This window comes from Salvia splendens, chromosome 10, assembly GCF_004379255.2.
Source record: "Salvia splendens isolate huo1 chromosome 10, SspV2, whole genome shotgun sequence".
Taxonomy (NCBI): Eukaryota; Viridiplantae; Streptophyta; class Magnoliopsida; order Lamiales; family Lamiaceae; genus Salvia; species Salvia splendens.
In genome coordinates, this window is record NC_056041.1 from 5,568,215 (window position 1) to 5,581,332 (window position 13,118).

Sequence of the window (13,118 nt, forward strand, 5' to 3'; positions counted from 1 at the left end):
AATCCAAATTTAGTTGTATTTTCTAAGTAAATCCCTATACGTGATTTTATCAAGTATATTAGGATTGTATATATAGGACGAGAAGGTTGATCTATGTACAACATATAAAGTAGGAGTTTAAACTTTTCTAATAAAAGACAATCAAAACAATGAATATAGTATTTCCATCACAAACATAACCATCCAATTAAAAAAGGCTATCAAATATGAACCAAAACTAGCAATAAAATGCGTTTATAGTAAACAAAATTGAAAACTAGTCAAATAAGAGCATGTATATCTAAGAGTACAAACTTACATATACCATTTTCAATCTTAACTACCTTCAACTGTATCATCTCTCCTGAATCTAGCCAAAATGCCAAATCATTATGCTATTCTATAAAAGAACAATGTTTTTTGTTCTTTCAGATTTCATTATTCTTTCGTTTTTTCAAGTAATTATATAAAACTACTCCATAACATTCCAAACAGCTAGAACATCACTCCACTACTTCTTCTACGGAAGTACATGTAGTCAGGTAGCTCAACCTGCACACATTTCAGCCAATTCTCCGCAGCTTGCGAAAGACTCTTCTCTTGCTCCCATTCATCAGTCCCACGTGGACCGAAAATCGACCCTTTGAGTTTGTATGAAGCGAGGGCAAAGACTGGTAAGGAGATTCTTGCAGTTGGATCAACAAAGCCACAAACAGTTCTGGTATTCGCTTGATGGAACTTAGGTGATGCGGAGCTACCTGGATCAACAAATAGTAGTTAGCCACGAATGCTTGAGTAGGAACCGTGCATTGAAAATATAATGGCACACTCATCACTCTCGGCTGATCTAGCTCCCCCACCCAAAAGCACAATGCCCCCAAATAAAAAGTTGGAGAAAGCATGGATATAAGAGAGAGAGAGATATATACTTTTAGACTGTGTCGATAAGGAATGGAATGTCAAAAAGGCTGCCTGTGAATCTTGCATCGTTGAGCCAACTGGAATTCTATAGATGGGATACCTGCAAAGAGCATCATGCATTAGCCATGAAACACAGTTGCTGCACAAGAATAATACTTATAAATTTTGGGGAGTGGAGAACTTACCAAGCAACAGAAATCCAACTTGTAGGAAGCAGATCACAGCTCCTGATTTTACTAAGCTCAGGAAAAGGGGAAGCAAGTAATGACATCTGCACATGAGTTGGCAACATTTTCAGCCACAAGTCCACAATCATTTGGTGGGATGGAAAATAAGACAACAGTTCAGTATTTAGATTTAAACTAGATTCACCTTATTAGATAAGGGTCTACGGTCATGAGGTAAATCCCTTTCGAAAAACTGAATTGATAGCTGGCCAGGTGAATCAGCGTTATCAACTCTACTTAGTTGTTTTGTGTGGAGATCAAAAACATATTCATCACCTTTATCTACTTCCCAGTTGCCGCAGCCAGCAGTAATCATCAACCTACATAAGTCAGCATCAGTCTCCTAAGTGGTTCCACTGGAAATTAACTAAAATAAGAGCACATAAGAAGTGCAATTTCTTTCTACTTTTAGCATTTATGATTATGAAAACTAAATAGATGAATACACCTCATGATATGTAAAAACCAAATGTCTCGTAGAAAGAGAAAAGGAACATACAGTGAAAAAAGATCATTAATGCAGGGAACTCCACATCTACCAGACTTCCTACTACAACTATGCAGCACAGATCTCTCACAGAGCTCAACGGAATCACGAATACACATTAGGAAACTGTTTGTGGTTTACTGTGGATACGAAGTCTCTATTTCCTTTTTTGCCATAAACTCAGGTACAAAGATGCCAAAATTATGAGGGCATACTAACTTGAATGCAAATGAAGAAAAAACTACAGGAGTCATCCTAGATTATTAACATCACCTCATTAAACACTTTAATGTATCAATAAGAAAACAAGCAAAAGACATTGTCACAGGTTATCAAAAGAATGTATACAAAAGACGTATCGTATCTAATGCACTATGGAAATAGAAAGCAGTCAGGGGCATTTGTATTTAAGTTCTAAATGTATGCATAAGACTTTCAAGTTCTAGAGTGTGTACATGCATAAAAATCCCAAGTCCAAATTAAAAGCTGTATTTAGGTTTTCATGTTCAACAATAACACTGAGAGATGGGAATGAGGATAAAAAAAAATAAGATGTATACATAAAGATCAAACAAGTGGTAAACCAAACAGATTCTAGGACCAGATGATCATAATTCACAACATCAACAAAAGAAACAAAACTACCATTTTGGATAAGCAATATCAGCAAGTTAAGAGGTTAGTGAGATAAACAATAACTAATGAATATAACGAGAATCTAGCTTGGTTGAGTTAGAACTCACGCAGTCAAAGTAGAAGAAGCCTTTGACGGATGAATGTGCAACTGTATGCCAGAGAGAGACGGAACATAGTATTGTTGGATAGGTTCTCCTCCGCGTAACAGAAGAGGTACTCCTCTTCCATACACACTCCATTCGCTAAAAGATTCCCATAGATCCTCCAAGTAAAAAAAAGCACGCGAATCCACCTTTGTGGTCTCGAATCCCCTTGCATACACCTGTCAACAAAATGAGACTTGTGCAATTAATTATTTTTTTGTCGCGTTCCTTAAAAAATTACTTCCACGAATGCAGCCAAAAACTTTTTTCCGATGAATGAGCAGCCACGGGTTAATTAAATTTCCAAAAGTATAAACTTTTTCCGATGAATGAGCAGCCACGAATTAATTAAATTTCCAAAAGTAATGCTTCCATAAGTATTTAAAATAGGCTGAGAAGTAACAATATTTGAAAGTAGCATGATATTTGGCAACTAGAAGCTGGTTTAAAAGATCATTAAAACAGCTTCTGTCAATAACAAATCTCCAAAGAACACGTGTTCGAAACGGCTCTGGTGTCGACCTTTTAAAAAACTAACTAATTTTTCCAAAAGACCGCGAACATAACGACTTTTCGAAACTAATACGCTGCCGTACAAGCCAAAAAAACTCTGATCATTACCAAGAATCATTAAAAACAAACTGATTTTTCCAAAAGACCGCGAACCTAACGACTTTTCAAAACTAATACGCTAGCATACACACCAAAAAAACTCTATACATAATCAAGAATCATTAAATACAAACTAATTTTTCCAAAAGACCGCGAACCTAACAACTTTTCGAAACTACTACGCAGGCATAAACACACCAAAAGAACTCTGTACAACATCAAAAATCATTATTGACAAGCACTTTCAAGGCCATTGAAAAGGTTTTGGAAGCTCAGCCAGGAATGACACAAGAAGCACCACCTAAAATCAAGATTTCAGAAACCACATTATCCAAACACTCAACTCTATTTGCATGTAGGCTACATTTGATTAAGTTTAAGCCAGGATCTTGACTCCAAATAAAATTTCCATTCAATTCTAAATCACTTTTTCACATGCAAACACTCTGCCGGTACCATTAAAACAAGCTTGCAACAAATCTTCCCTACGAATTCAAAGTTTCATGAACCATTTCAAGTAGCCTTCTTATCGCAAAATCTTGATTTCTTTAATCAAACGGAACACTAATACACATAGAGATCTAGGTTTGCATGCATCATCATATTCATAGTCCTGTTATTTAAATAGCGATTCAGGGTTTCAACTCCAAAATTAGCGAGATAAACATAACTTTGTAATATACCTCCGGCGAATAACGCGCCTCAATGAACGGAGCAACAGATTCCATCAAACGATCTAAGTTGGTAACAGAGCGCGGCACGAACAATGTAGGAAACAGCGACGAATCATCTCCATCGGGCGGCTTCTCCTCCGCCTCCACCCTGGCTCCCCCGCTCTGCAGCATTTGCCGCTTCTGCTGCTGCTGCTGTCGAACCACCAGCTGCTGCTGCTGCTGAGAAAGTCTCTCTCTACAAGCCCTGTCTCCGCCATTCCGATGCCGCGGCATCACTCTTCAATTTCAGGCTCAAATAAAAATAAAATTGAAAATCTATTTATTTTATACGTGAATTTGTTGGAGAAAGAGTTTTGACTTGAGAGGAAATGCGATTGAAAGGTTGAAGATGTGAAGATGTGATTGAATTCAACTGAATTTGGGAACTTTAATATTTTGGTTTGAGGTTTTGTTAGCATATGCTAGGAGGTGGAGGAAGGTTACGACTCAATACTGCGCTTTTTTTCCGTAGTCTGCTTTTGGATTGTTTCTGAGTCGGGGGTACTTTTGGAAATGCAAATATTAATGAAATTTGGTGGGAGATGGAACAACGCATTTTCGGCTGCCAACTTTGTTCCATTCATGTTTACGCGATATAGTCAATTCTGAACCTGCGATATGACGGAATTGCCCCTTTAACCCATTTTAAATTTGTCAAACTCGGGGGGAAATAGATTCCTGTAGTATATGGAGTATATTTTAGAATTAATGTCAAATAGTATAGTCAAATTTGAATGATAAATAATGTCATACTATCAAATCTTATCAAATTATTTTATTTTATTCCTTTTACTTTTAGATTTTTAGGATTAAAACGATCATTTAGCATCTTCGTTGTCATATTAATACATATTTATGACATTGTTCATTGAAATAACCAAAATTTTACATGTTTGCGCCAGTTTAGCACCAGATTTATCCCAGAAATGTTATCGCAATCGTAAAATAATTGAGATTTTTTTGAACTTTATGATTGTTCTTCGTAATTTGACCACATTTTATGATTTTTTAATCAGATAATCTTAATTTTAATAAAATTTTAATGAGTTAGTTGAGTATTATGAGAGGATATGAATCTAATTTCTAGAGTAGATTTAGTAATAGAATTTGAACATAGAAGTAAATTAGCCTAATATGAATCCTACTTAGCAAAAATAGAATGTAGTAACATTTATTGGGGGATAATTACTACTTAGTGACACAATATAGAGGTTGGATTTTTTCTATTTTCATGAGTTTGGATTCTTTAATTTTGTAAAATGAAAAAATAAAAAAAAAATCGGAATTGTATTTATGGAAGTTAATCCAATCGTTTGTTACCGTTATTTTGTTTGTCATTACATTTCTCATCGTGTTTTATTAGTGTATATAGCGTAAATTAAAATTAGTTAATGTGTTTAAATAATTAGATGCAATATATGTTACGATTTGAAACACACATTAATTGTAGTAACATTGGGTGGGATCTGGCTAGTATGGTTTCAGATACTGGTTTTTTGATTTTATAGCAATTATATTCATTTATTATTTTTTTTCGACGTATAGGAAATGAAGTTGTTACTCTAAATGCAGTTTGCACTTTATGATTAATATACATTTACAATTTTAGAGAATGCTAATAAAGTAGTATAGTAATACGTAATAAGTGAGATATCAATGTAGTCAAATTATTATTGCTCTAATTAATCATTTTTTTCCTATTAAAAAAAATAAGGCGATGAATACACGGTCAATATTATGTTAATTTGGTGAAATCTAAAATTGTTGTGATTTATTTTTATTTGTTTTTAATCTTTTCGGGGATAAATGGCTCTCATAATAAAGGTGTCAAGGTCTCGATACTCCTTTTATAAAAAAAAAAAATATAGTGAATTCACATGTTTATTTAATTATGGTTTAGTATCTATTTTCGTTTTGTATGTTTGCCTTATTTATTTATTTTGATTACGATTATAAATATGTACGAGAAAACAACACTTACCATATCTCCAAATAAAGGTCATTGAATCTTATGGTTACTTGCAAGAAAAAAACATTAGTCGTTGTAGGTTGGATGTATTAAAATATAATTTAATGCTCGAATATTATATTCATGATGAAAGCATATTGACTATTGTCCCCATACTTTAATTTTTGTTGGTTTTATTTAATGATTTTTCTTTGTTTTAAGCCTCGTGATCCTACTTTTTATTTTTATTTCAAATAAATAAAATTCAATGTTCGCATCGCAACTTTAATTTGATTTTCTTTTGTAATTTTAGCAAGAAATAATGTACTTGCAATAATAGTGAACACACGTCTATAAGTATGTTAGTACTAGTATTTTTAAAACACTAAGGCCATGTTTGATTGGCGGGAAAGTAGAGTTGGCAAGGAAAATGATTCCTTGGAAAATGAATCCCGGGAATATGATTTCTAATAACTTTACTTTCCCGTGTTTGGAAAATATCAAGATTTGAAAGTATATATTTGATTTAAACACTAAACTAAAAATATACTTATCATTTTTTATTTATAAAAAAATAATAATACATATTATTTAATAAATTATTAATTACAAATGATAATAATTATATTATTTTATTTATTATTACGATGGATAGTTTAAATATGGATTATACATCATAATATATAATAATAAATAAGATTATTATTATTATTATTATCATTATATTTACTTAATTTTTAATTGAATAAATTTTATAATTTAAAATTTCACTACAATTTTATTGTTAATTACTAATTTATAAATTAATAATTATTATATTATTATATAATTATAATTATATTTAATTATTTAATAAATTATTATTATTATGATATAAATATTAATAATATAGTTATAATTATGATAATTTGAATTATAGTTATTTATTATCCTGAAATTAAGTATGGTTTATACTTTTAAATTATTTTTAAAACATTGTAATAAATAATAACGACGATGATGATGATGATGATGATGATGATGATGATGATGATGATGATGATGATGATGATGATAATAATAATAATAATAATAATAATAATAATAATAATAATAATAATAATAATAAACTGTACTATATTGCATTAAATATGTAAGAATCCTAAAACTGGGAAAAAGAATACCTAAGAAAAGTTAGGATTCAGAATCTTGAAAAGTTATACTAACTTTCCTTGTTTTAGGATTTTGATTACTTTCTCATTTTGATTAAAAACGGAAACAAACACAGAAATTTAAAATTTAAGGAATCAGATTACTTTCTCAGACAGAATCCTGGCAACCAAACATGGCCTAAAGGCTGTCTAGTATTATCTATTTTTTGTTTATTTTAGTTGACAATTTATATATTTGTTGTGTTCACTTTATTCGTGTTAGTAAAAAAATAATAATTTTGTCTTTAATAATCTTTCATAACAACTTCCCCTTTTTTCGGTCATCTGCATCCATTGCATTATGTCAAGATAGGGATAAACGAGTATATAAAGGAAAATTTCATTAAATTTTCATTGCCCAAATACCAACGGTGTTGTAAAGAAGTTATCATCACACATAAGCATTTATTCATCCTCTATTTTTAGAATAAGGATTCAATCATCCTTAGAAATTAAACTTGTACATTGTAGATTTAACAATAAAAATTCCTAGTGTTAAATATGATTCGTGGGATTAATTAAAGTAAATGGTACTCCCATTTTAATTTTTTGATAATAGAACGACAGATTACTTCAAATACTTTTAAGTACGTAAATTAAAAAAAAAAGGAAGAACAAGTGCTATTCCAAAAATATAAAGATTTCGTGCCCGAATTAGGAAGTTAAAAAATAGAAGTACAATTTCTGTATTTTATATAATCTCGTGATATATTTAGGATATTCAAAATAAAACAGTATTCCAAAACTTTAAATCAAAATAAGACACAGAAAAGTATTGCCTATTTTGGCGTCTTGATATGCAGTATTGAGGTTTTCGCCCGATTGCATAGCGTTGTATGATTGATGACTTGGAGATATTCAGAGGAGATCGGGACTCCAAAATTCTTGAATACGACAAGTGTGTGAGTCTCAACCTTTTATAATGTGTTTGACTTCAGGACACCCGACTTCTTTTATTTGACGATTCCTTTTTGTTTGTGTGTATTGTAAACTCGATAGGCTCAATTGTATTTTGTTGTTGGTTTTTGCGCCACTTTATGATGTAAGGTGTTGTTTTGTATTGTGCTCTAATAATCCATTGTTTTGTTTTACTTATTTTGTGACCTAATGATTTGTGATTTGAGCCTTTATTTCACATATAAATAAACCATTAAAACTCAGAATTGCTTATGATTTAAACATTATTGTCATGCATTAAGTCTGAATTGCTTATGAAATAAACACTATTGTCATGTATATATCGAATTTGAGGTATTTATACTGAAGGATTTTATGTGGGGAATGCGTATTTAAGGTCACATGCGATGCAAGCATTAATTTATCATTTTGTCATGTCAATTCTGAATTAATTCTCCATCCATTTGTGGTATTCAAGTCTTATCACATTCATACACTTAACAATAATTACTAGTAACTCATATACAGCTGATAATTTTGTGATAATTATGTGCTTATTTGACACAAGCACATAACATAATTAAAATAAGGGAGTACTAAGTGATAATTTGAAATTTTCAATTTCATTATTGGGCCCATTAGCCCACCTATCGTCTTACACCACCAATTCAGCCCAACATAAATTGAAACTTTGATAATACTTACTAGTAGTCACTTTTACCAATTTAATCAATTTTGTCTCAATATTCAGCAATTATATCAGTCATATCTTAAGATTTGAAATTTATGGGTTCTATCATCGAAATTTAAGAATTAAATTGTGATATGACACGGGAAAAATAACATACATTATGTTGTTTAGTTTAATTTTTGTAATTTAGAAATATTTTTATTTTTTAAAAACTATAGCAAAATTTAATTTTTGTAATTCAGAAATATATTTATATTTTAAAAAAAATATGACAAAATGGACTCAGTTGGAGAAAAAAAAGTGTAGAATTAATGGGTTGAAAAAAATGATTGAAATAAATACAAATATCAACATCGATTAATAAATTTAGAAATTGATTTAAAATTGATAGTCAGCGGTCAAAATATATTCAATACTTTAGTATTCAATTTTATTTTAATTGCGAAAAATAATTATTCAACAATATTCCATTTCTTATTTTTCCCTTTCATCGCGGTGCCTCGAATGATCGTCCTCTCTCTTAGCTCTCTCGACTGACTCTCTACGACGACTGTGAGGATTCGAATCTGCGTTTTGGTTTTCTGCTGATTTTAATCCTTGTTGTGATTACGTCGCGGCACTCTCTCACAATTGAAATCAATAGTTAAAAAACCTTATTATTGGCTATAATCGATTTATGAACCCTAGGATTGCTGGGATACAATTGATTATCCGATGATTATCACTGCTGGCAGCTATTTTGTGGATTGCTATTCACCGAAGCAGAGGATATTCGGTTGAATCTGCGGATTCGATCTGTACGGATTGGCCATGCGACGGTTGTTCTCGGAGACGATCGGCCTCTTGAGAGAGGACTCCACCACCATCGCCTCCGCCTCTGCTATCTATCGAGGTGTTATTTATTCTGAATTAGCCGATCGTTGTAGATATCGCGATGGCCGTTGACACGCACGTCCCTAGTTCAAGGGAGCTGCTGTGCAATGCTGGCGCCGGTGCCGCAGCTGGTAAATCGATTATCTGTAGTTATTGTTCTTATTTTCCGAGCGAATTTTTGTTATGATTACCGCTTTTTTTATTTGAATTACCTCGCATGTGCTCAATTTCGTTATGATTCAAATGTTAAGCAAAATCTGTACATTCATAGATTTCAGAGCTTTATAGCGTCAATTATCCATACACCTGAGGAAGTACCTGATAATTATTGTATCTAGTTTTTGTTCCTGATCAATCACCTGCCAAATTTAAAATTCAAGTCAGTAACCAAATTTTAATATGTGTACTCTTGTATTCTCAACAGGAGTGATTGCAGCTACTTTTGTGTGTCCATTAGATGTTATTAAGACAAAGCTGCAGGTCCATGGGCTGCCGCAGCTCACTAGTAGTAATTTTAAAGGTACGATTATCGGTTGTGAATGTAGTAGAAGGAATTATGATTCATTATTTATTACTTTTGTCAAAGCTGCAAGGTCTTCTATCTGAGTAGTCGTTAATTTATTTTTTGTGTTTGACTTTCTCCTCGTTGCGAGGTTTCAACCAACGTTTCTGTATTCTGAGTTTACAGATATTTGTTTCTTATAAAATCAAGGTAGTGTTATATTTGGGAGCTTAGAACAAATATTTCTGAAGGATGGGTATCGAGGCATGTATCGTGGGCTTTCGCCTACCGTGCTTGCATTGATTCCAAATTGGGCGGTAAGACATTATGCTTTGTTTACTTTTTTGTTGTGGTTGGTTCTTACCACGATGCTGCATCAGGCAAGTTTACTGAGAACCGAGAAGTAACTGACTGTGCTACTTTTGCAGGTGTATTTTACAATTTATGATCAATTAAAGAGTTCTCTTGGTGCTGATGGTTAGTTAATTACTTGCTCTTATGTGTAGTTTTTTTCTATTGACGAAAGAATAAGGAACTTTTTTTGGTGCTTCTATTTCGGATGAATGTACAAATGGACCTTTTGTTAGTTCCATGTAATTCTCTGATATGCATTCTATTCCCTGGAATTCTAGATGTAAATCATCATCAGCTCTCAATTGGTGCGAATATGATTGCTGCTTCTGGTGCTGGGGCTTTGACTACGATTGTCACAAATCCTCTTTGGGTTGTCAAGACAAGGTTTCAAGTATGTCTGTTTAATTATAGTAACATTTTTTTTGCTTTGTGAATATATTATTTTATCCGATATAATTGTAATGTGGGTAAAGCGTAAAGTGGTGCTCATTTATCTAAATAGTAAATACGTTATATGTAGTCAAATTAAGTTCTGTAGATGTTTGACTCAAAGAAGTGAAGCAACTGTGATTTCATTTTAATTCTTTTCCTTTTATATGAAATTTGGGAAAAACTGATAAAATGAGGTCATATGTCCAACGCTAAGGCAAATTATATTTGTTGATGGTCGTCTCTAAGAAATGAAGCAACTCTGTTTTAGATTTTTTTTCTCCTTTTCCCAACTTTAGAAACTACGAGTATGATGCAGCTCATCTATCTAAATATGCAGTCAAGTCTAATTGGTTCTTTTTGGCCAAATTTATGCCTTCATTTAATGCAGTATATATGTTGATTTCAGGGAAGTAGTTTTTCTTGTGTTGATATTAATATATGACTGCATCTTTATAATGGTAAAGCTTTGAGGTCATTAAATTAGATTAGACCTATTGGGGCAATGCCTACAACACTTACGGCATTTTTTTTACCTAAGTATTGACTGCCTATCTTTTGTTATAGTAAAAAAATAATTTTCTCATAGATGTAGTGTAGTGTGTAGTATAAATATACAACTGGTGAATTGGCCTATCTCACAATCGGTATTTGAAACTGATGTTTTGCTTTATCTTCCCTGCAGGCTCAAGAAATTAAACCAGGGGTGGTTCCTTATAGTGGCACAATTTCCGCCTTGAGAACAATCGCACTCAAAGAGGGTACTCGTGGACTATATAGGTTATTTTCTCTTTCTCAGAATCGTGGAGATAGTATATTTTGTACAATTGTACTATAAATCAATCTATATTTATTAGGTTTGATTTCTAATGCTTTCTCGGTTGTTCTTTTTGGTGCTCAGTGGTCTTGTGCCAGCTTTGGCTGGTATCAGTCATGTTGCAATTCAGTTTCCTACATATGAGAAGATAAAAAGTTACTTAGCTGATCAAAGTATGTTGTGACTAATTCTTGCCTTAAATGCATCCATCTTGTTCTTGTATCTTCTTATTGATGAAACAAGACACACTTCTTGTGATTATGATAGATAACACCACCACGGATAAACTCAGTGCTAGCGATGTTGCAATTGCTTCCTCGGTTTCAAAAATATCAGCTTCCACCTTGACATATCCCCATGAGGTACGATGCAAAGCCAGCCAAATCTTTTTGCTGCATAATCTCTGTTGAATTGTGATGGAAACATATACACCTTCTGAAAGCATAAGCAGCCTAATTAGACATCATAAATTATAAATACATATGACTAATCAGTCAATCCTTGCGTTGAGAATTTTAGATATCAACCCTGACAACTTAATTCAGGTTGTGCGTTCAAGGCTTCAAGAACAAGGACACCACTCAGAGAAACGGTATTCTGGTGTGGTAGATTGCGTGAAGAAAGTATATCAGAGCTCAGGTGTCCCTGGTTTTTATCGGGGTTGTGCCACCAACCTGCTGAGGACAACCCCATCTGCTGTAATCACATTCACCAGTTTTGAAATGATTCATCGCTTTCTTGTCACCGTGTTCCCTCCTGGTCCACACCCTCAAACACTGTGAGGTTGCAGCTCAGTTGAGCCGGTTTCAAGTAGCAGTTGCCAATTTGTCCTACCGTATAGACTCCCTTCTTTCCTAATTTGGTTAAATTCTGGTTTTAGGAGAGAGATTATATGTGATTGATGTTGATGATGATGAGTTATGATACAGGGACGCCCTAATTCAATGTATCCAATTAATTTCTCAAGGAATTGTAATATCTTCAGATATGGTAAGAACAACATTCTTTATCTCCTATATTTGACTTAAACCGTCAATACCAAATTCATTTTATTTCATTCTGGGACGCTTGTAATTGTATGTCTGTGATTTTTCTATGCTGTTATACGAATAATATACTGGTGTTTGTATGTGTAGGATGTGGTTCAAATCAAAATTTCTTATTGGGAGAATTAAGTGACATCTGCACTGGACTTGTGAAATAACTAACTATGGTTAACTGTACAATCAGCAAATACTGCCTGTTACTATGTGTATGTGTGTTTTTGTGTTAACCTAGGAGTATAGTGATTAATGCCGAGATCAAATGTCTCATGTTTATGTCCATCGTGACACAGTGATCTTTAAATTTAATGTTGCATTTAACAAAAAATCAGATTGCTTGTAGAGGTTTTGAACTCTACATTTAGCAAATATCGCAAATTATATCCAGTATAAGAATTCTCACCATTTTCACAATAAGAAGTTTTATATATATGAACTGCTCTCCTGTCTGTGTATTTGCAATCAGTCGGTAAAGCCTGTTTTTTGTGTAATGATTGCCAACTGTAAAACATCGAAAGATACAAACATAATTTGGATCAAAGTTGATTCTTGCACTATGTCGCATGAATTATTGTAAGGATATTTGCCAAGTAACTCAAGTAATTATGTAGAGAAATAATATCGTGAGTGATGCTATACTCGATGATTATTGTGAT

At 32.8% G+C, this 13,118-nt stretch overlaps 2 protein-coding genes across 3 annotated transcripts; one reads left to right on the forward strand and one right to left on the reverse strand.

The window, feature by feature from the left end:
- Window positions 1-249: 249 nt before the first annotated feature.
- LOC121751408 lies at window positions 250-4,103 on the reverse strand. Its single transcript, XM_042146144.1, has 6 exons — window positions 3,689-4,103; window positions 2,358-2,572; window positions 1,273-1,447; window positions 1,086-1,171; window positions 909-1,000; window positions 250-737 (listed from the first exon to the last, which is right to left on the reverse strand). Exons 1-6 carry the CDS (start codon window positions 3,950-3,952, stop codon window positions 475-477), a joined length of 1,095 nt encoding a protein of 364 aa, XP_042002078.1. The 5' UTR covers window positions 3,953-4,103; the 3' UTR covers window positions 250-474.
- A 4,804-nt stretch (window positions 4,104-8,907) lies between these two features.
- On the forward strand, window positions 8,908-12,852 carry LOC121752981 (nicotinamide adenine dinucleotide transporter 1, chloroplastic-like). 2 transcript variants are annotated; one of them, XR_006040331.1, is made up of 10 exons: window positions 8,908-9,448; window positions 9,742-9,837; window positions 10,030-10,136; window positions 10,248-10,296; window positions 10,452-10,564; window positions 11,288-11,382; window positions 11,504-11,592; window positions 11,687-11,781; window positions 11,965-12,409; window positions 12,556-12,852. XR_006040331.1 is itself a non-coding variant. In XM_042148102.1 (9 exons), the coding sequence occupies exons 1-9, from the start codon at window positions 9,379-9,381 to the stop codon at window positions 12,199-12,201; spliced, it is 951 nt and encodes a 316-aa protein (XP_042004036.1). In that variant the 5' UTR covers window positions 8,908-9,378; the 3' UTR covers window positions 12,202-12,476. The 2 variants fall into 2 exon arrangements, 1 of the variants encoding a protein (XP_042004036.1); XM_042148102.1 differs by lacking the exon at window positions 12,556-12,852 and having other exon boundaries at window positions 11,965-12,476.
- The last annotated feature ends 266 nt before the right edge of the window (window positions 12,853-13,118 follow it).

Coding starts and splice junctions, on each gene's coding strand:
- LOC121751408 (XM_042146144.1), bottom strand. CDS start 3,952: ATGCCGCGGCATCGGAATGGCGGAGACAGGGCTTGTAGAGAGAGACTT. Junction 1,172..1,272: donor GTAGACCCTTATCTAATAAG/GTGAATCTAGTT, acceptor ACTCATGTGCAG/ATGTCATTACTTGCTTCCCC. Junction 738..908: donor CTTATCGACACAGTCTAAAA/GTATATATCTCT, acceptor TTGTTGATCCAG/GTAGCTCCGCATCACCTAAG.
- LOC121752981 (XM_042148102.1), top strand. CDS start 9,379: ATGGCCGTTGACACGCACGTCCCTAGTTCAAGGGAGCTGCTGTGCAAT. Junction 10,137..10,247: donor CATTGATTCCAAATTGGGCG/GTAAGACATTAT, acceptor CTACTTTTGCAG/GTGTATTTTACAATTTATGA. Junction 11,383..11,503: donor GGTACTCGTGGACTATATAG/GTTATTTTCTCT, acceptor TTTGGTGCTCAG/TGGTCTTGTGCCAGCTTTGG.